The 20,565-nt window shown below is 44.2% G+C and overlaps 1 protein-coding gene across 1 annotated transcript in view; it reads right to left on the bottom strand.

Moving 5' to 3' along the window:
- Positions 1–20,565, bottom strand: part of pcloa (piccolo presynaptic cytomatrix protein a) — a 56,178-nt gene that overhangs the window by 25,948 nt on the left and 9,665 nt on the right. The window contains exons 5-7 of the mRNA XM_073480842.1: positions 9,110–9,313; positions 2,059–6,139; positions 181–1,718 (exon numbers count right to left, since the gene is read on the bottom strand). Of these exons, the coding sequence (XP_073336943.1) occupies positions 181–1,718; positions 2,059–6,139; positions 9,110–9,313 (5,823 nt within the window). The remainder of the gene's footprint in view (positions 1–180; positions 1,719–2,058; positions 6,140–9,109; positions 9,314–20,565) is intronic.

Raw genomic sequence — 20,565 nt, 5'->3', positions numbered from 1 at the left:
TGAACACATCTTACTTATTACAGACCAAAATTACAGTTTAAATACAAATATTATCCTTATCTTCTTAGAGTTAAAATAAACCAGCCTCTTGCGTTTTTGTTAGCCAGCACATTTGTTTTATATCTTATACCTATCTTGTCTTATATTTATATAATTCAAAGTGATAATTATAGTACTCACAGTATAGCTATCCCCATACTGGGTGCCAGATGTTGCCTTTTCGTCTCCTGTTGGACTCATGGGCTTAGGGTCAGACATGGATCTTTGCATGGCTTTTGGCCCTCTGGGACTTCCTGGAGAGGCTTTTAATGGGTCCTCGCTTCCTCTTAGCTTTTGTGGGCTTGTATCACCCAGTGATTTCTCATAGGACACAAACTCAAGGGATTTGCTTGGGGATATACAGGGGGATATGGGGGAATAGAGCACTTTGGGAGATTTAGGAGCATGAAGTGTAGAGGAATCAACTTTGAGGTTAGGAGACTGGCCTATGTCTAAGGGGGTAGGTCGTTTCTTTGGTGATGTCCTTTCAGAGTCAGACAGCTCCATCCTGGTGTCCATTCTAATGTTGCCATCTGTATCTGTTTGTATAGAAATCTCAGTGTGGGCTTGAAGAGACATCTCTGACTGCCCACTCCTATCACCTCTGGCAGTGCGTGGCCGGCTTTGTCGGCTTCTAGTCTGAGCCTCCCATTCATCTTGATCCTCATCATCAGTCTGCACACAACTGTCAACACTCTTTTTAGCACTTCTCTTTTTTCTCCCTGCTGTATAGGCTTTGCTGACTGCCTCATCCTCTTCATCTGTCTGGCACCCACTATCCGTGATCTTTCGGGACAACACTGTGCCATCAGGTCCCAAGACAATTGCCTCCTGCACTCCATGCCCTGGTATGTCCCCACCTGGGTACATCTGACGAAGCTTTTGCTCTTCCAGTTGAAGGCGCAGTTGCTCTTGGAGTCTCTGAATCTGCTCAAGCTGCTGCTGTTGCTGGGCATACGTTTCTTTCTGCATCATAAGGTGAGCCTGTCTTTCCTCTTCTTGTTGGTTCAAGATCTGTTGCTTCATGGACTGCAGCTCCTCCAGTTCCTTCTGGACCAGGAGCTGTTCATGCTCACGGAACCGCTGAATCTCCTGGCGCTCCCACTCTAATTCCTCTGCCAGGCGCTGTTGCTTGAGTTTCTCCATCTCTAGCCGCTCACGCTCTGCCTGATACTGGCCATCCCCAGGAACCATGGGTGAAGACAGAGCCTCAAGGGAAGCAGCTATGGCTTCCAGGGATGCATCGGTGTAGGTGTCAAGGGTTAAAGAAGTTGTAGCTGTGGAGACTTGGGCAGCTGTAGTACCGCCTCTAGAGATCTCCAGATTGAGTGGGGCATCGCCTTGCTCTTCTGTTGCATCAGTGGAGATAGTTGACAGGAAACTGTGTGACCGTGTGAGTGGTAAGTTCTGGAGGTTGGACAGGGAAGGCATGGTGTCGCTGGTATGCATACCTGACAGGGTGTTGTATGTTGTACTAAAGATGGACCCAGGTTGGGTAGTAATGGCATACGTAGATGGTATTGGTGCTGCAACAGAGGAATATACCACCCCATTTGATGATCTCAAAACGCTGCTTGTACCAAAGAGTGTACCAACAGCAGTTGTGACTCTGGCTTGGGAATAGGGTGGAATTGTCATTCCTGCGTAAGCCCCTTTCTTGGAGTAGTCAACAGCTTCACCTGTCAAAAGTCAAAAATATCAGTTGAGTCCAAATAATTCAGACTTATTCAATATGGAAGCAAGCCATGCCATATCCAAATTATGAAAAAAAGGTGGAAAAAGAAAACCTCCAATGTTGAGGATTGCAACAAGCATAAACAAGATGTACGGTAAGAGCATGCAGGCACATGCAAAAATCATACGAAGAATGAACAAAAAAACAACAAAAAAATTAATTGTCCATGCACAACAAACAAAAAAAAAGCAAAAACAAACAAAAAATGCCACGTTAGCCATGAATGAGTGGAGGCAGTTCAAAGTGACATTTAAGTGACAGGTCTGCAATGTCACTCCACTGACCTGCATCAGAAATCTTTGCAGAGGTAAGATCTACTGCACCCTCTGTGGTACCACTGAAATTATAGCTGTTCTTACTCTTGTAAAAGAACAGGCCAGCTTCTGCTAGGTTAGTGTCTGACATCGAGGGTTTTATTCCACCAAACCCTCTCATTCCATAAGGTGATCGGTCATACTGGTAATGGTCATCACGATATCCAAAACGGTCTTCAGGCAGGGGTGTAGTAGGTTGCTGAGTTGTGCAGCTTCCTGCAAATGGGAGCTTGTATACAACATCACAGCATACAGCTCTTTTTCCTGCAGTCAGATCCACTGGTTTGCCATCATCATCTTTGATCACAGTTGTGGCCACTTCTGCAGAAGCAGCATCGACTGATACCACAGTATTAAATGGTTTTGTTGTGGTAAGGTCAACAGCTCCTGCAACTGTGGGTGTACCTGTGGTTAATCCATTGGCCACACTTGCAATAGAAGTGGGTGCAATAGTGACAGGGGCAGTCTGGAAAGTTCCTCCACCTGTGCTTGATCCAACTGAGAGGTTAATAGGGATCTCTGTACCAACATTAGTGGAAGGCTGAGAATCAATTGGTCGATATATAATTTGAGAAAGAGGCTCAAATGATTTATTTTTTGTCAGCTGAAGGGGAACTGAAGAAGCTTGAGAGATATCAACATTGTCACATTGCTGTATTGTGGCAGAACAGGTCACAATGGTGATGCTATCAGTCACTATAGATACAGTGGATGATTCAGCACTGAGGTTGACCACAGGTGACTGCACTGCACTGTTCTGACGACTGACATCAGGTGAAAAGGTCTGACGTCTTGGGTCTGGAGCAGCAGACAGGTCCACACCATTCAGGTCTGATCCTGCGTCCACTTTCATAGTCCTAAGATCTACCACTTCAGATGCTTGGAGGGCCTGTCCATTCTGTGCTGGCAATTGGGGCTTAGGTTTCTCCATCGAGATTGGGACACCATTTGCCCTTGGAGCTGGCACTGGTGGTGGTGTCCTTTCATGAACAACAGAAACCATGGTCCTTTGAACTTCTGTAGTGACCAGTTGAGAGATGAGATTAGGCATAACCACAGGCTGTGCTGAGGCAGATATGGCCTCAATTATGCGACAAGAACTAGAAACATGTTTTTCTGGGCCACAAATCTCTTGACTTTCAATGGATTCTGTGACACGAGTGAATGCCAGAGGCACCCTGGTTGTTTGAGGAGGGGTTGGTTGTGGATGCTGCTGTGGATATGGCTGAGCTTGAGGCTGTGGTTGGTAGTAACTTTGGGGCTGAGCTTGGCGTGAAGGGGATGCTGGGCCAGGGCTAGAGGGAGCTTGAGTTGAGACACTGTCTACTGGAGAGCTGGGCTGAGATGGCAGTGTGATGACCACATATGTGTCACGAAGATTGCTGGCATATCTTGGAGAAGAAGGAGACTTTGGTGAGGGTTGAAATGGCTTGCTCTCAGAAGAAGGGCTCAGATTCAGGGCTATGTCACCAGGACCAGTGGGAAGTACAGATGGTCTTGGTGGATGTGGGGCATGGGCGGGTGAGGAAGGCTGTGAGCCAGGCTTTGGTGCAATCGGTGGTTTGACACCATGTCCTGATCTGCTATCCCCAATCCCAGCAGGAATGGATGGCTTTGGGGGAACAGGAGGTGGGGGATGAGGTTTGTACATTGGTGTGACTGCTGGTCTTGTAGGTGCTCCTTGGGCTGCAGTCTCTGGTCTGATTGGAGTGGCTGAAGCCTGAGGTGGAAGTGGAACTGGAGGTTTCCTGGGAAAAACAGTAGGTTTTGGAGGAGTCGGAGGAGGCAGTGGTGGTGCAACAGGTACTTCTGCTTTTTCCTGAGAATTAGCCCTGCGTGGGACACTTGGTTTGGGGGGCACAGGTGGGGCAGTTGACACTACGCTAGGAATACTGGGTGTGTACTGGGGAACTGTGGACAAGGGTGATACACTGGCAATCACATGGGCTGATGTTCTTGGGAGTGCGCTAGATAAGTCCACAACATCAGCCTGGGATGCTGCTATTGTGGTGTGAGGTTGCTGATCTGATGTGGATGTTGGAGGATACTCAGAACACACTGTCACAGGCTCAGTTTCTGTAGCTGGTGTCATGTCTGATACTGCAGTTATCTCCTCTCCTTTTTTACTCATAGTCTCGTCATCAGAAGACAATTCTCCTGAAGAGCACTGCGTCACCTTTAAGTCTGGGATGGGGTGAAGTGCCCTTCTAGATGCAGTGGCTTCCACATCTGGCTCCAGCTGAGTTGGACTTGTTCCAGGAGTCAGCACTCTTTTCATTAGCTCCTCATAGGCAGTTTCAGCATCCAACAACGGCTTCCCATCTTTGCCATATGTAACTGTACTGCTTTTGGTGACAGTGTTCTCAGCAGGTTCTAACACAATTTCTGGGTTAGTGCTTTCTTTTTTTGGCTGCATATTTTGATATTCCTGCTCCAGCTGCATGAATTCTTTCCTCTTTTTTATCATGTCTTCATAAACTTCATCCGGTGATCTCAGCGTTTTGGGCTGAGAAGGAACGGCAATCTTCTCTGGCTCCCCCAAATCTGCTGTTGAATTGTCAATCAGAGACGCATAGGCATAGTCTTCAATGAGCATGCCTCCATAAAGGGACTCTTTTCCAGGCTGAATCTCACCTTTGTCAACTGTTGGAGATGTAGCCCTCAGCAGTATTTCCTCATAAGCCTCATCAGCGGATTTGAGAGTTCTTCTCTGTTTTTTATCAGTATTTTGATCATCTGTTGGGGAGTGAAGAGATACCGATGTAGGCAGTTGATACGTTTTCTGAACTGCTGCGATCTTTGCAGCATGTATTTCAAACCCTTCAGGATCTGATTCAATACTGGGGGAGAAATCAGAGCAGGACGATCGTCTAATCTCCTCCATTTCAGCCTCTTGCCTGAGTTCCTCGGTTGGTGAGGCATCTTCAATGGGTGACAGGTTGCTTGGTGGTGTCTTTGTATTCTCTCGCCTCCTCTGAGCTCGAATTTCATCTTTGTCTTTCTTGGATTTTTTCCCTGAGCCCTTCTGTTTTTCTTGCTCCCTGAGGAGCTCCTCTTCTTCCCGTAACTCTTCTTCTTCAGAAGAGTCTTCAATAGTTGGCAGCATTTGACCAGGTTGTCTGTGTTTGGCTTTCCTGTGTTGTTTACCCTCACCAGAACGGATATGGCCGGGACTACTGCTGTCACTGTCTTCATCCAGTGATGAGAGGGATGTTGGGGATGTCCCAGGAGTGAAGCTGGATGCATGTAGACTGGATGACCCCTCACCTCTTGACCGATCATCTGGGGAGTCTGTAAGGCTTTCCATTTCAGGCTCTCCATCATCATTAGGTATACGCATAGGGCTGCTGGTTGCATTCAGCTCCATAGTTTGGAATTTACGAACTGCAGTACCAGTTTGACGATTCTCTTCTTTTACTTCTGGTCCCTCCTCTTTGTCTAGATCAGGTTTATCCAGTGAGTCTCGGAGTTGCTTTTCTCCTTCATCATCTGGACTTATAGTGCTTTTCTTAGTAAGCCTCCTACCTTTACCAGATGTGCTCCTCTCTACAGACTCTGTTTTCTTCTGTTCCATTTTTTTCTTCTCATCCTCTCTGATCTTCCGCCGGATTACATTTTCCTCATCAGATGGGGAAGCATCCTCATTCTCACTCATTTCCATGATCTGTTTTCGGATAAAATCCTCATCATCCCCTGACATTGGGCTTTCTTTTCCAAAGCTTTCACTGCTATCATCCAGGGAATCTGCTCTGACATCCATGGGAACAAGGAGCTTTTTCTTTGTGGTACCTTGGGCATTCTTCTCAGAAAGTTCTCTGTCATCCTCTGAGCTAGGTGAGTCAGGTGAGAGAGGTAGCACCTCTAATTTACGTCTGGTTTTTAGAGTGTCTGTTAGTTTCTCCTCATCCTTTGGTTGCGTGCTAGCCTGGGCCTCGAGAATGGGAAGAACAGTGCTTTCCAACTTTGCTAGGTCTGACGGGCTGGTGGGACTGCCATCCTTAATAGCCATTTCTTTGTCTCCAGGCTCTTTCAAGGTCTCCACCTTTTTCACCTGTTGGATTAAAATAAGACACAATTAAGTTTTTGCAGTAAAAAACTGTAAATACAAATCCTTGAGGAATTACAAATGGAGATTTTAAAAAATATGCTCGCTGGAACTTCATCAATAACTTACAAAAGTATTTTTTTCAATACATGAAATGAAAAAGTAATGATCATGTGACAACAACAAAGTGAATCATACAGTCTTTCATGAAAACATTCTTAAATATGGTAGAATATTTAGTTTGGCTTTTTCCATTAGCCTTAACTGACCTCCATATGCCTACATTTATTTCTAAATCCCTTTTTTTTTTTTTTAAATAGCAGAAATAAACCTACAAAGACAATCATATAATCTACCACCACTTGTGCTAAATACTATGGTCACCTCAGCGACTGTATCTTCATCACTGGGCTTTCCCAGAGGCTCAGCTTTAGCTTCCTTTGTCTCCTCCACGTTAGTGTTCTCCTCCTTTGGGCTTTTGTCCTGCTCACTAACTACAGAGACTGGGATTTCAGGTTCTGCTACAGGGACTGCAGCTACTGATACAGACACACCTCCATTTTCAAAAGCTGTCTCTGACACTTCATCCTTCTTTGATATTGAGTTATTTCCTACATCAAACTGTGCAGTACCATCTTTGTCACAGACTGTGCTCGTCTCTGATACTGAAATAGGCTCCTGGATGTTGCCAGCAACAGGTTGTGACTCAACTTCTTTTTTGACAACTTTTTCTTCCTCCTCTTTGATTAGCACTTTGTGCTCTGGGACTTTCTCAAGCTGTTTCCCATCACTGCCTGTTAGAGCGGACGTCTCTTTCTCTATTTCACATTGATCTTCAGCAGTAATGTTTGTTTTTTGTGAACCAGCTTCTGTCTCATCCTGAATGACTTTCTCCTCAATGGCTTTATCAGTGACTCGTGTCTCACGAGTGACACCTGACTCCTTCTCTACACTTGGCGTTGACTCCTTGACACTGACCTTTTCTTCAGATGTAACCACTGCAATCTCAGATTTATTATCTGCCTTTAACATTGTATCTATAGGTGTCTGCTTTTCCTCTTTCTTGGCTTCACTCTCTGCTTCAACCATTGGCTTTTCTGTCTCCTCTGGCTTCTCTGACAATGAAACTGTCTTGACAAGGCTTTCCTCAGCAGGTGGTGGCTCCTGCTTTGTAGCTGGTTCTATCTCTTTTTGTATCTCATCTTTTGGGATTTCTTCAGCAACAGTCGGAGGTAGCTCTGTTGTTGTTTCTGAATCTTTTTTGTCTATTACAGGACAAATATTCTCTGTTTCAGCAAAAGAGGGTGCAGGACTTGATTCTGCTTTAATAACCTTCTCCTCCAGAGGTTTCTGGTCATTAGCCTTCTCAACTGTTTTCTGTTCAGTTGCCTCTTCTTCTAAAGCTTTCCCTTCGTCAGCTTTTACCTCAATAGCTCGCTCTGCAGCTGCATTATTCTGAACTTCTCCCTCTTCAAAGCCTTTGCTATTAGATAATTTATTCTGAGTGCCTGCCTCCTCAATGGTTCCCTTTTCAACAGCTTCCTTCTCAACATTTTTTTCTTCAGCAGTGTCCTTTATTGTTTTCATCTCAACTGATGTTTCCAAATCAGCCCTCTCTGGTATTTTCTCCTTAGCCACTTCCTCTTCAATGGAAACTTTTTCAACAACTTTATTTTCAACAGTGCTCCCCTCTTTTGCTTTCTCCAGAGATTTGGTTTCTCCTTCAACAGGAGCAACAGGAGGTGACTTATCTGCTGGGCCAATTGGAGCAGGCTCCTCCTCTTTTTCTACGGGTTTGTTTTCCTCTTTATTAGCTTGACTTTCCTCCACTGAAGCCGAGACAGGATGTTTGTTCTCTGACACCTCTGGAGAACTTTCAGATTGTACACATTTTGCTGGCTCTGGTTTTAATTCTTGCTGGGTCTCCTTAGTTTTAGGGACCTCAGCGTCATCAGCAGGAGTTACATTTTCTACAGCCTCAGCTGGAGGAGGAGGTGCACCTTCCTTGGATACTGGTGTTTCTATGTTTGGTTCTGGTTCTGCCTTTATTTCTGCAGTAACTTCATTCTTGACATCAGGTGCCACACTGTCGGCCTCTAGTTTTGTAGCTGTATCCGTTTGCTCCACATTAACAGTGGTGTCTACTGTATCTGACGAAGTCTGACCTGCTGCAGTAGCTTGGGGTTCATCTATCTGAGGTTTCTCACTTTGTTCAACCTCTGCTATTTTCTCCTCTTTTACATTTGTAGCTGTGGAATCTGGCTCAGGCTGAGGAGGAACTTCCTGTGATGCTGCTTCTGCTATCAAGTCAGGCTTTGGCTCAATTGAATCTGTTGTCACTTCTGGAGGCTTTTCTTGAGTGGGCTCCACTTTCTCATTATCTGTCGGGGGAGCTGCAGCCTCATTCTGAATAATCTGGGGATTTAGCTCTGTTTCTGCCTCAGCAGGGACTGTTGTATTGTCTAAACCTGTATTAGTCAATAGATTTTGTGTCTCACTTTCCACAGGGAGAGAAAGGTCCTCTGTCGCATTCTGAGAGCTACTCTGTTGTTCACTGACAGGTGAACTCTGTGCTTGTTGCTCAACATTAGATGGCTCTGACTCAGAGTTAGGAGGATCCTCTGCTGCTTTCTCAGAGCTACTCTCTTGTTGCTCAACTGCTGGGATTTCACTGACAGGTGAACTCTGTGTTTGTTGATCAGCATCAGATGGCTCGGCCTCAGGTTGAGGATGGCCCTCTGCTATTTTCTCAGAGCTATTCTGCTGTTGATCAACTGCTGGGATATTCTCCGCTACACTCTCTGAAATTTGAGCTTCTGGTTCAGGATGTATTACAGGCTCAGACACTGGTTCAGCCGCTAACAGTTCTTTCTGTTCCTCTGGCTGTGGTGTTTCCTGTGGGGTGCAATCAGGAGGAGGGGCACTAACAGAGAGAGGGGCATTTTGATCAGGTTCAGGAATGGTTTCGGGCACTACCTTGGCATCAGGAGCTGGTGGGGTTGGGTCTGTTGTTTCTACTACAGGTTTGCTATCTACAGCAGCGGGGGCAGGGGTGGAAGAGGGAGCAGGAGCAGGAGCCGGTGGTTGCTTCTTTGGGGAAGCCATGGCTGGTGGTGGCATGTCTCCCAGCTGGCCCGACATGGCTCTTTGGGTCTGACAGTTGAGGCAAAGCCATTCTTTCTGTAAGACAAAGATAAGAACAAATGATTAATATGAATTCTTCAAGGTACACAGTGTGATTTTGGGGAAGAAATTCTAATCAGAGGAGAAAGATCTTCATGTTTTCCTAAACAAACTAAATAAACAGACTTTCTCTGTTTTCAGGACTGAATGAACTGAATAAACAAACTGACATTAAAGTACAACACAATTTCATACTGCTTTACTTTGTTTATATTTGGTGGACCCTGCCACCTTTCTAGCTTCAAACAGTGTTCTGGGGACCTTATTATCTTATTATTTTCCTCTGAGAACAGCTTGTTTATTCAGTTATGGAAAAAAAACATATTTCTGAGTTTGTTTTATTACCTCATTAATGTTGTAAATATAAAAATTCTGAGTTTGAATTTCTTCTCTAAAACTATATAGTGCCCCTTTAAACAACTAGATGCTGCAATACAATTTCTACTGTTAAATTAAAAAAGATAAGAAACTGACAGTATATTTTGACCCACTTATGCAAAGAAAACATGCTTCTACGTAGTTAATACGTCACTGTGACAAGGCACCACTGTAACTTCTTCTATTTCAAGGGAAGCTTTTGCATTTATGGGACTTAAGAGATTGGCCCATGTATAATGCATGGTAATGGGACAGGGGTTTACCAGGGCATGTCAGAAAGGCTTGGGTGGCCTGTGCAGACATTTCATGTAGCAGACTTAACAGAGAGACTGTGTTTGAACACTTATATGTGTTTTTATGATTGTATAACCTGGTGCGCACATGTGTATGCATGCTTTAAAACATGACAGTAGAATGTGCGCCCATCCTAAACCTGTTTTCAACCCTTGAAAAATGTTCCAGACTGAAAAAACAAGCACTTTCGGCTGTGTGTGAGTCAGTGAACGGCAACTGTTTTTCCCAGGACTCTGTGCTCCCTGAACATCTTATTTAGTTCCAATTACACCTCAATTCAAACACTGAAGCCTGGCACAGGCCAATTTAAAGAATGTGTTCAGTGCAAAGTACAATAATTTGACTATAATACGCTTGTTGAAATCACCTGGGATGCAGTCCTTACCCAAATCTTAACAGTGTTGCTACTTGCAGTGGAACAAGAAACAAACACATTGCTGGCACAGCTGTTCTAACCTGACATCTCAGAGCTCTACTTAATCTGTCCTGTCACGGCCATTTTTAAAAAAATGTTGTATATTTCCAGGTACCCACTTAAACACAGGACTCAGAGGAACACAGCTAGGCTGAAGGCCCTGCAGGGGGTTATGATTCAAGAGCTGCAGCTATTATTGGACTTAGTATCCAGTATGGCTTTGCTTTAACTGGAAATTAAAAGGGACGATAGACAATCCACATGTTGGGATTTCAGAAAACTGTAGCTATAAACAGTGCAAATGCATACACACACTTATCCAATGTGGGGATACCAGACCAGATCACACCTCTACCTCACACAGTGAGTCTCAGAAGAAGTGATAGTCAGCATCTTTCCAACCATTCCTCCACTCTGACGTAAACACCTCGTTTCACACTGCACCAAGCGCCCCAACACTCCTCTGTGACACCCCTCTTGTGAATGCCTTCGCCTGGCTTAACAGGAGGGTTTATGCTAAATTCGGGCTTCAGAGAAGATCGCAGCCTGAATATTAAGCCATGCAGCAGACAAGTCACTGCTCTCCAAGCACAGAGAGACACAAAGAAAGAAGGCAGGCAGGAGGAGGATGGAAGAAGAGCACAGGGAGTGTCGCAGCAGCAAAGTAGGGGTAAATAAGGCATGAGCCTCAGTCCGTGCCTGAACAGTAGGGAGAGGATGACACTCCTGCATACACATCTCAGTGGCATGCACCCAACTTTAAAAAGGCAGAAAAATTGTTTTGACAGGGCAAATATTTTGTAGTGTGTGAAACTGCCACTCACAAGATGGAAGAAATGGAAACAAAAGAGATGATCTCAATATCAGGAAGAAGAGACGGAAACAGACACACGTAAGGAGGCCAACAAACAAAACAACAACATATAGAGATGCCAGAGCTACATCCATCACGAAGGTTTGCTGACGGTGGTGACATTCCCAGACAGAAATCCAGTTAATCCTCAGACACGATGATGGACACAGTACAGATGCAAGTGCATTTGCATGTGTGTGCATGCCCGTGAACAAGCAGCTATCAACATGACCCATCCATCGCTGCTGGGAGGACTTGAGATGGGAGTTCCTCCAGCTTGACGGCTCCATCAGTTAAACCAGAGAGAGCAGGCACTGAGAGCCAGAGAGATGTCCGCCAATACGATAAGACAGTCGGTTAGCCTCAGCCTCTTCAGAGCCAGTCATCGCCGATGTTATCAGCACACCACAACAGGCACGCTTAAAGTTTTAAATGCCACACCAAAACAGTTGGTCTGTGCAGAAAAACTAAAGATCCATTTCATTTGGAAAAACAGACATGTTAATCTAACTCACTACTGCTAAGTGGCCATATCCAATGTATGTCCTGCTGACACATCTTACAGCAATTACCCCGAAAAGGCCGGGAAGTCATTAAGTGTCTTCCTGGCTTCGTTTAAAGCTTAATAAAGGAACACTGGCAGCACTGACTTCAACACCCAAGAACTAATACATTGCAGATGACATGAGGACGGGTGGATCCCAACCTAGTTGGTCAATCCACCCGTCCTTCAATGCTAGCATGGATAATATTAATGAACCGATGAATTGACAATGACAGCAGTCATTAGTTACCACTATGGTTGGGCCGATAGACGATGACAGTCACCGACAACTGAGCATCAATGTACCATCGTAACATCATGATTTAAAAAGGCCCCCACCAGAGAGCACAAAGAAGTTTGTTGCTGCTCCAGTTAGGCGAACCCAAGACGCTTGGTTTCATCGTTGGAACCAGTTTTTCTTTTCTGCAGGTGGCTGTTTATGTGTTTCTCTCCACCATGTGTTTTCATAGCTTCCTCAGTATAGCTAGCCAGCTAACTTTGTCGGTGCAGAGATGATGATGAATACCTTTTTAACACAGCACGGGATGGAGACAGTTTTCTCATCTGGGTGAGATCTCCCCCTTCCCCCCATTCCCGCCAACAACGATGTCATCGTTACATCATGATGTTACACTGTGGATGTCGTCATATGCCAATTTGGTAGACATCGCCCAACCCTTGTTACCACCCCAGTTAGGATTTTCCTCCTTAGAATTGTCTTGTTTTGCCTTCAGAGAAGATTTCTCACCTGTACTACCATACCAATCCCAAATTTATGGATTGAGTGCACAGGGAGTCGTACACTCTTCTCTTGCAGCCTAGACTTGTAATTAACACTAAAGAGACAGGTGTATTTTTAAATAATCTTTCCTGCTGCAAGCTTTCAAATAAATGCGACACGCCTGAGTGTATTTCTGTCTTTCTGCTTTGACGAGCTCTGAGTGAACAGCAGCAAGGATGATTCATAAAAGCAGAGGAGTCACTCACTCACATCACCATCTTACAAGGACATTTCTTAGTATCACATGTGTATGGATACCAAGAAGTTGACACACGCCAACACCCACAGAGATGAGTTTGTGACGGTGTTGATGACTTACGTATACTCAGATGAAAGGCACAAAATACCTTGGAAGGAAATGACAACCTGCTCTCCCTTCCCACATAACATTTCTCAAACAAGTACAAGATTATACATGAATGAATAGGGACAGATTGAGTGTTTCCATCTCCAACTTAGCATCCTTTTTCAAACTTCCTCCAAGGGCACAGAAAGAAGACTGAAAACCGCAGACAGAAACAAGATATCGTGACAAGATTGGCTGCAGCCATCTCCATGTACGTTTATTGTTTCCAGCCGAGAGTTGGAGTGTTGTGAAGGTCGGTGAAGCTCTTTGATTAAGACAAGGGATCCTATGAGGGTTTTACCAATCTAAATATAGATAGAGCCTGGCATTGAGAGTGGGAGAACAAGAGGATCTGGAGGAGGATGGGACAGATGGATAAAGACAGATGAGAGGATGGAGAAGGAGACAGGTAGAGGGAATGTGAGGGAAAAAAAGGTGATAATGTGTGTGAGGCAGGGAGGGAAATAAGAGAAGAACAAAAGAGAAGCAGGGAGAATGAGTAAACAGGAAAGGCAGTAGAAAAGGAGCGGGATGTAGAGAGGGAAAGGGTGACGCAGTAGAAGTGAAAGAGCTTAACGGTCATCGGAGGTGACTCAACACCAGCTCCTGCCAACAAGCTTAAAATGATCACCCTTTAAATCTGCTAATCAAGTCAGGAAAAGCTGCAGTTCATGATGAATGCCAAGAAGGTCCTTTAAATGTTACAGTAAAGATGGGGAATGTATTTGATGTCGCTTACACTTATAGTGGCATTACGACCAGCTCTGCTAACTCCTGAAAACAGGGGGGAAACAGCTAGCCGTGCTCCACCTGCATGACTTTACAATCAGTATGTATCGGTAAGGAAGTACAATATATCCTCATTATGTGGATCCCAAACGTGTAAGATACGGCGAGAATTCAAAGGTAGCTCCAAAAATGTAGGGGGCATCACATACCAGAGTAACCGACAACTGCTGCTAACTATATACTCTTTGCTAGCTACTGTACATTTGTCTGTAGCTGACTGCAGTTAGCTAATTAGCTCAGTTAGCTGTGGAGATAGTGGCCCTATTAGCTGACTGGAGTCTGCCTGGACTACAACCGAGGGGAGTCAGCCGCTGGCAACGGGGTCCACTTTGAAGACAAAGGATAAAGTATGGAGGCGATTTACAGCAGTGCCGATCAGGACTATAACTGTCGGGAAAAGAAGACACGGCAGGCAGGTTTTATTTGGTCTCTGTCGAGTTTGAATTAAGTGTGTTTTACAATGAGTTAGCAGGGCAATCAAGCTCATCTCAGTTACTTAACAGACTAAGCTGCAAACTCAGTACCACCTCTTGAGGTACAGTGTGGTATTATAAGACAGAATAGGTTGGGGCTAGCTGGTTAGCATACTAACTTCAATAGACATCTCTTTGATATGAGGGCAACGCTGTTGTTTCTTCACATTCTGTTAATAATGTTAGCATCAATTTTTTTTATGTTTAAAACTAAAATTCCAGCCATATCTTACATGTTTCCACTTCAGTAATTAAGCTGTTGAAAGCTAAGTGTCCTTTCCGCAAGCCTGCTCAAGCAAACTCCCCAAGTCATTGCCCTTTTCTCATTGATGATCATTGCTGAGTGGCCAATTTAATTATAATGTACTAGACTGCAAGCAGAACATCACAGCATCAGCTCCTTTGCAAGCCAAAAAAGATCTTTGTCCTAATAAATGTCCCATAGTTATATATGTTCCCATCTCAGGATCAATGTGCTGCGTGCATGCATTTCAAGTGATCCATGTTCATGTGTTTATGTAATTGTCGTTTGAGTCATGAAACTAAATGTTAGGCGAGCGGTGATAGCCTTAAGGTTGCGGAGCTGGGCTTTAGACCAGGAGACTGCTGGCTCTAATCCCAAAATAAGCAGCGAAATCTGAGTGGGGAAGTTGAATGAATCGAAAACTGCTGTCAAGAAGCATCGGAGAGAAGTTCTTTTAACCCTCAAATGCTTTGTCACCAGCACTAGAGCACAGTGGCTGTTTTGGTCAGATCCTAGATGGAGAGTATGTGACTAAGCGTGAAGCAGGAAACCTCAGCAAGCTTCCTGAGCTACTATTCTCTGGGTAAATGAAGGTTGAACAAAAGTTAATTATCCAATTCTACATACTGATCTTTCACTCGACTCAAAGCTGACAGATTACAAACAAGAGCCTGAATGTTCCTGCTCTCTCTCGACAAGAGTGCCAGGCTGTGTCGCTCCCTTGTGGATTTATATCTGCCTGTTAGTGGGTGAGGAAGTGCCAGAAGAAAGAGAGAATGTGTGTTTTCACGAGTATAAGTTGATCTGACGTAGGTCTGAAATAGGTGTGAGACGTCGCCTATATGTTATGCCAAGGATTGAGGAGAGAGATTTGTTTCGGGGCATTTTCTGTCTGCATTTGTGTTCGTTTCTCTACAGTACAGCCCACATCATAATCTGTCTGCATGTGTCAGCCCCCCCATCTGAAATAGAAGGATTTTAAGATGCATTTCCTTCTTCTTCAAAGTCCCTTTGTCATCATTGTTTAATATTAAAATACATTAATCATATTAACATTATATGGTAATAATATTTCAATGTTGTGTTTAAAGATTGTAGCAAAAAAGAAATAAATAAATAAACAATACTGGTTTAATAAAAGTGTTGTATGTAAGAGTTAGCCAGCCGTCAAATTCATACTCCGATTAAAAAGGTGCCGGCATATTACCAGAGTAACCGCTAACTGCTGCTAATAGTAGCTGCCGTTAGCTAGTAAGCTCAGTTAACCGTGCAGCTAGCGGACGCATTAGGTGACTCTACCCGGACTGGGAGCTCGCAGCAACGGGGGAGTGTTTGTGTTGTTACTATCGGACTATCACCTCTTGAGGTACAAACTGGCTAGGGGCTAGCTGGTTAGCATGCTAACCTCAGCAAGTATCTCTGCAACACAATACTTTCTATTTATCTTCACGTTCTGCTGAAAATTTCAAACAAAAAGTCAAACAATGCGAAAATGGTTGCTTGACAAACCCATAGGATTATGAGTCAATGCTCCAGCTAACCTCTGTTAGCGCACTGTTTGGGTTTAACAGCCTGTGACCACAACTTCAGCAGCAGGTAGCTGTTTTCAGCAAAAAACTCAACATGAACCCAGCGTTGACTACTTGCCGAGTACTAAATGGCTAGCAAACAACGTTACCCACTAGCCAATGAACAAAGACAAACATCTAGCAGCAAAATAAAGATTGTTTTTCTCAAGAACCAGAAACAAAACTGCTCGCCATTCCGACGAGACGATAATATGTCTGGGCTGTGTCTGATATCTTGTCTCGTAGTTTTTCTGCCTCTAACTGATCACAGAGATACAAAGAAACACAGTCACATGCCGCATAAAACCACTATGTTGCGTTCAAGCGTCGGCCGCTTCCTTTACTCTCACAAAATCTTGCATATTGTTACAATTGCTTGCTTCATCAGATGTTTGTGCTTGACAGTAAATTCTGCCTATAGGTGCTGCTAATGTGACTCAGAGGCGTGAGTCACGAGTGCTCAAGCAAACCACAATAGTCAGGTTGTCATGGTCTGCACTGCTCAGGGCAGCGTGGGCTGGCTCCCATATCCTTTGTGACATCCTCCCCATCCTCTCCACTCCCCTGTTGGTCTCCTCTTTCTGTCACAGTATTCTCTCGTCTCTTCTCTCCTCGGTTTTGGGCCTTCCCTCCCCTACTACTCCACATTCACATCTGATCAGTCTGTATGTTTGTCTCTCAGTTCACAGCTGTTTTACGATATAAAGTCTGTGTTTTTTCAGCTCGGCTCATGGATGCGAGTGCGACAGACTGGTCACCAGGAAATGTTAGCACAGACGCATCCAAGGTTGACATTTGTACCAAACATGGTATATCATTGTGGCGGTACCGGCGGTAAAATGGCAAATAAAAATATTAACAAAAAATATGTGTATCTACAGGGAATGCCAAATGTCAACTACGTGGATAATGAACAAATGCCTCTTCAGGGGATAAACTGAAATGTGCTTTGAAATGTGATAACATGTTTTAAAGCTTTACTCATTATGTTTAGTCACGTTGCCAACTTCCCTCCTCACTCTCTGACTCTCTCCCAGAAGTTAGAGGATTAGGTGAGCATAGGTGAGGTTACCTTGAGTACAATTAGGATTTCTCTCTGTCTGAACACTGTTGGCAACATTTGGGATAATGTAAGTACACAACTCAATAAATCATAATGTCTATAACAAAGATATAGTCGTTTTTAGACTGTTCCTGTGTCTCATAACCTGTCAATCCAACAAGTGCCTTCCAGCTGCACTCGTCCATTTTCTACTTTCTCCAATAAGGATGAAAGGCACGACTTGAAACCTTGATAATAGTTGATCCACTTTCCTCTCCTTTCCTTAATGCGCGGAAATTATTTTTGAGAGGTGAGGCCATTTCCTAATCCAGCCTCTGCTGTTGGCCTCACCTATTGAATATCAATTTTAATGGAGGAAGTCAGAGTCAGACACTCCATCCAGAGAGCCGACTTACTTTTTCCACTCAAATCAGCAACTCTGCCGTCGGTCTAGTAAACCGTGTGTTCAGAGCGGGATGTAAATACAACAGCCTGTGCTAACTAGATGAGGCCGGTGCCAGAATGTGTGTGTTTTTCAAGAGTCTGTGTGTCTTTGCCTGCCTGTTCTTGCCTTTCTGTCTCATCAGGGCTCAGTGCTGGCACACACCAAGTCTTGGCTTTTGTCCCCCCTCTCCCTTCTTGGCACCAAAGGCTCAGTGGCTAAAATGCGGCCCTCGCTAAGCATGCAAGCACCAGTAAATTAGAAAGGGAATAATTGGAGATCATTCTGGAGTGGAGCTGGAGGGTGAGCTGTATAAAAAAGGGAAAAAGAAGAGGCCGTTTGCAGCGCCTGAGGACAGTTCATTTCAATCATGGCAGCTTCTAAGACAATGACAAACCACTTCTAATAGCTCGAACGGGGCACAGGAGCCGGTAAATACAGCAAACAAACATATGTAAAGTATATTCCTATTTATGTATCGGCAGTTCACACCGCCAAAGTAATATAAACACTTTACGGCAGCAGACAGAGCAAGCGTCGCGCACACAAAGAAACACCTCAGCGTCTAAAAATACCCTCCATTTCAAGCCTTCCAAGGTGGCCGTGGGGGGGACTCTGTGGGTTGCCTGGTGCAGCCGAAAGACCCTTTTAAAAGGAGGAAAATATGAAAGAGGGAACACAAAAGAGCCTGAAGAGAGGGAGACAGACAGGGAGAGAGAGAGCGAGAGCTGCCCTGCAGTAGCTTGCATTCTCCCCTTTGTGGCTCTTTTGTGGCTGTAACTATTTTTGTACATTTCAGCCTCCTGGGCAAGAGATGGCGAAGCTGTGAGGCAACTGGACTGTACGGGTCCAGATACACACCAACCTGAGTTAGACACAATTACGGTAAAACAACAAAACATATCACAACTGGGCTATAAATGCAAGATGTGATTATGTAAAGAGGATAAGGAACATGCCGGGCGTTGGCTTTGACCGTATGTGCGTATGACAGATGATACCAAGAGATGATGCTACTGTACTCTACATGCATGTGTGTGTGGTGTATGTATGGCCATGGAGGAAGCCTTTATCTGCCAGTGCAGACTCAGGAGGGTTCAGACTGGTTGGGCAATGTTATTCTGTGTGCACGGCCACAGAATAACAATGAGGGAAGACACAGGAAATACCATGTAGTGAGTGTGTGTTAGCGTATCAGGCCACACAGACGTGACGATGCGCAGGACCTGAGCCTACCAACAAAAACATGCAGCAAAATTTGTTTTTGTTGTGAGGACATTGGACATTGACTTACATGCATTCACTGGATTCACACCTAACCTTAACAAACCTCAGAACCCATCGACAATAACCACTGTTGCGTGGCTGCTGGTGTAGCCAGTCAATATCTGGATAACAGATAACAGATATCCAGGCCAAGACTTCCTCTACCGTGCACTGGTCGTTGCCTACAAGTTCTAGTTAATTAATTAATCTGTTATTAAGATGTTAAATGCCTTAACCCAGCACTTAACTCTTAACACCAAGGGGTTACAAGTTTCCACAATGTGATTAAATTACATGAACACAGTCTGATATGTTCAGAAATGCATTTGTTTGGTATTTTAACGAAGTGTTTAGCCTAGCTTAGCCCGAGAAAACTGCTAGCTAGCACCAACGACGCAAACTGCTTTATTTTCACTTTGTTTTAATTCATTTCCTCATTTTTTTCCAAACTAAATCAAGTAACAATGATTGTGATGATGAGTAGCCTACATTGCTAGCTAAAGATAGGCTCCTTTAAAAAAAAAAACAACAACGTAGCCTCGGCTGACAGTTTTCACACTTTCTTTGTCAAATTAAAAAAAAGATATAATGTGTTAATTAGCTTGTGACCTTCAGTGGTGATGGTATAGGGGGACTGTGTTAGCTTTGGACGGAGCCACGCTCGTTGTTCCCAGTCTTTATGCTAACCTAAGCTAACCAGCTACAGACTATAGCTTCATACTTATCATACAGACGTGAAAGTGGCATCAGTCTTCTCAGGGCACTCTTGGCAAGAAAGCGAATGAGCACATTTCCCAAAACTATTTTATGAATTAAAGTAGCTTTGGTTGCATCTTATCGTTACACTTTGAATGGCACCTGGTTAGCATTTTCCTTAGCTAACAGTCTTTGAGGTGAAACAGGTGAGATGAAAGTGATGTCAGCAGGATGACCTGTTTCTGAAAATCTTGGACTGTTACTCTACAGTATTCAACAGCAACCATTTGTTTATAGATTTTTTTTTTGAAGTCTTCAAACTGGAAATACAGCCAGCCAAAAATAACTGAGGCATTTTGGACTGAAGCCTGCGAGGATCCTCCCTTACCCACAGCCTTACAGCGTTCATATATTACAGCAAAGCACGCTCCTCTGGTGAGTAAAATACCTTGTCAGTTGGCTACCTGTGATAATGTAGTGGTAAATATAAATGCCAGTAAACCTTCGATCAAACCGCATTATAAATTACTAATTTTCTTATATTTGAGGTGCACATTTGCGACTGTTAAACTTTAACGTTCGACGTGCGTTCACCCTGAACGAAATCACCGTATCTATGATTGGATCTTAAGCTGCAGGCTATGCAATGAACCATATATTGTTATTAAGTTTCAAAATGAGAAAAAAACAAAACATCTGTGACTCATTATCCCGCAGAGCTCGGTAGAAAAGGTGGGATTCGGTTGGTTTTCAGGGTGCAGGTGCACGTAGCTCACAGCCTCCTTCTCTCTCAGCTCGAATTCTTTGTTTCGTGCTTGTTAGCAAAGTGGCGCCTCTCCCATTTTACGTAAGACTCCTTCCGACGAGCACACTCATTACTGATAAGGGCAACATGACATGGAGTCTGAGCTACAGCAACATCGCTGAGCAGCACTAGACGCAGACACACATTAACAGACTTTCCCCACATCAAAGGGAGCGACGGCGAGAAAAAGGGAAAGGGATAGCACTGCTGAGGAAGAGTCTGACACCAGAGAAGACACTGTGTTTAAAGGGAGGATAAGCACCAAAAAAAACACTGGCATTAAGTGAGTCTCCTCGAGGTCTTATTATATAGA

The sequence above is a fragment of the Pagrus major genome, chromosome 14 (assembly GCF_040436345.1).
Source record: "Pagrus major chromosome 14, Pma_NU_1.0".
In the NCBI taxonomy this organism is placed as follows: Eukaryota; Metazoa; Chordata; class Actinopteri; order Spariformes; family Sparidae; genus Pagrus; species Pagrus major.
This window is presented reverse-complemented; position numbering and strand designations above follow the sequence as displayed.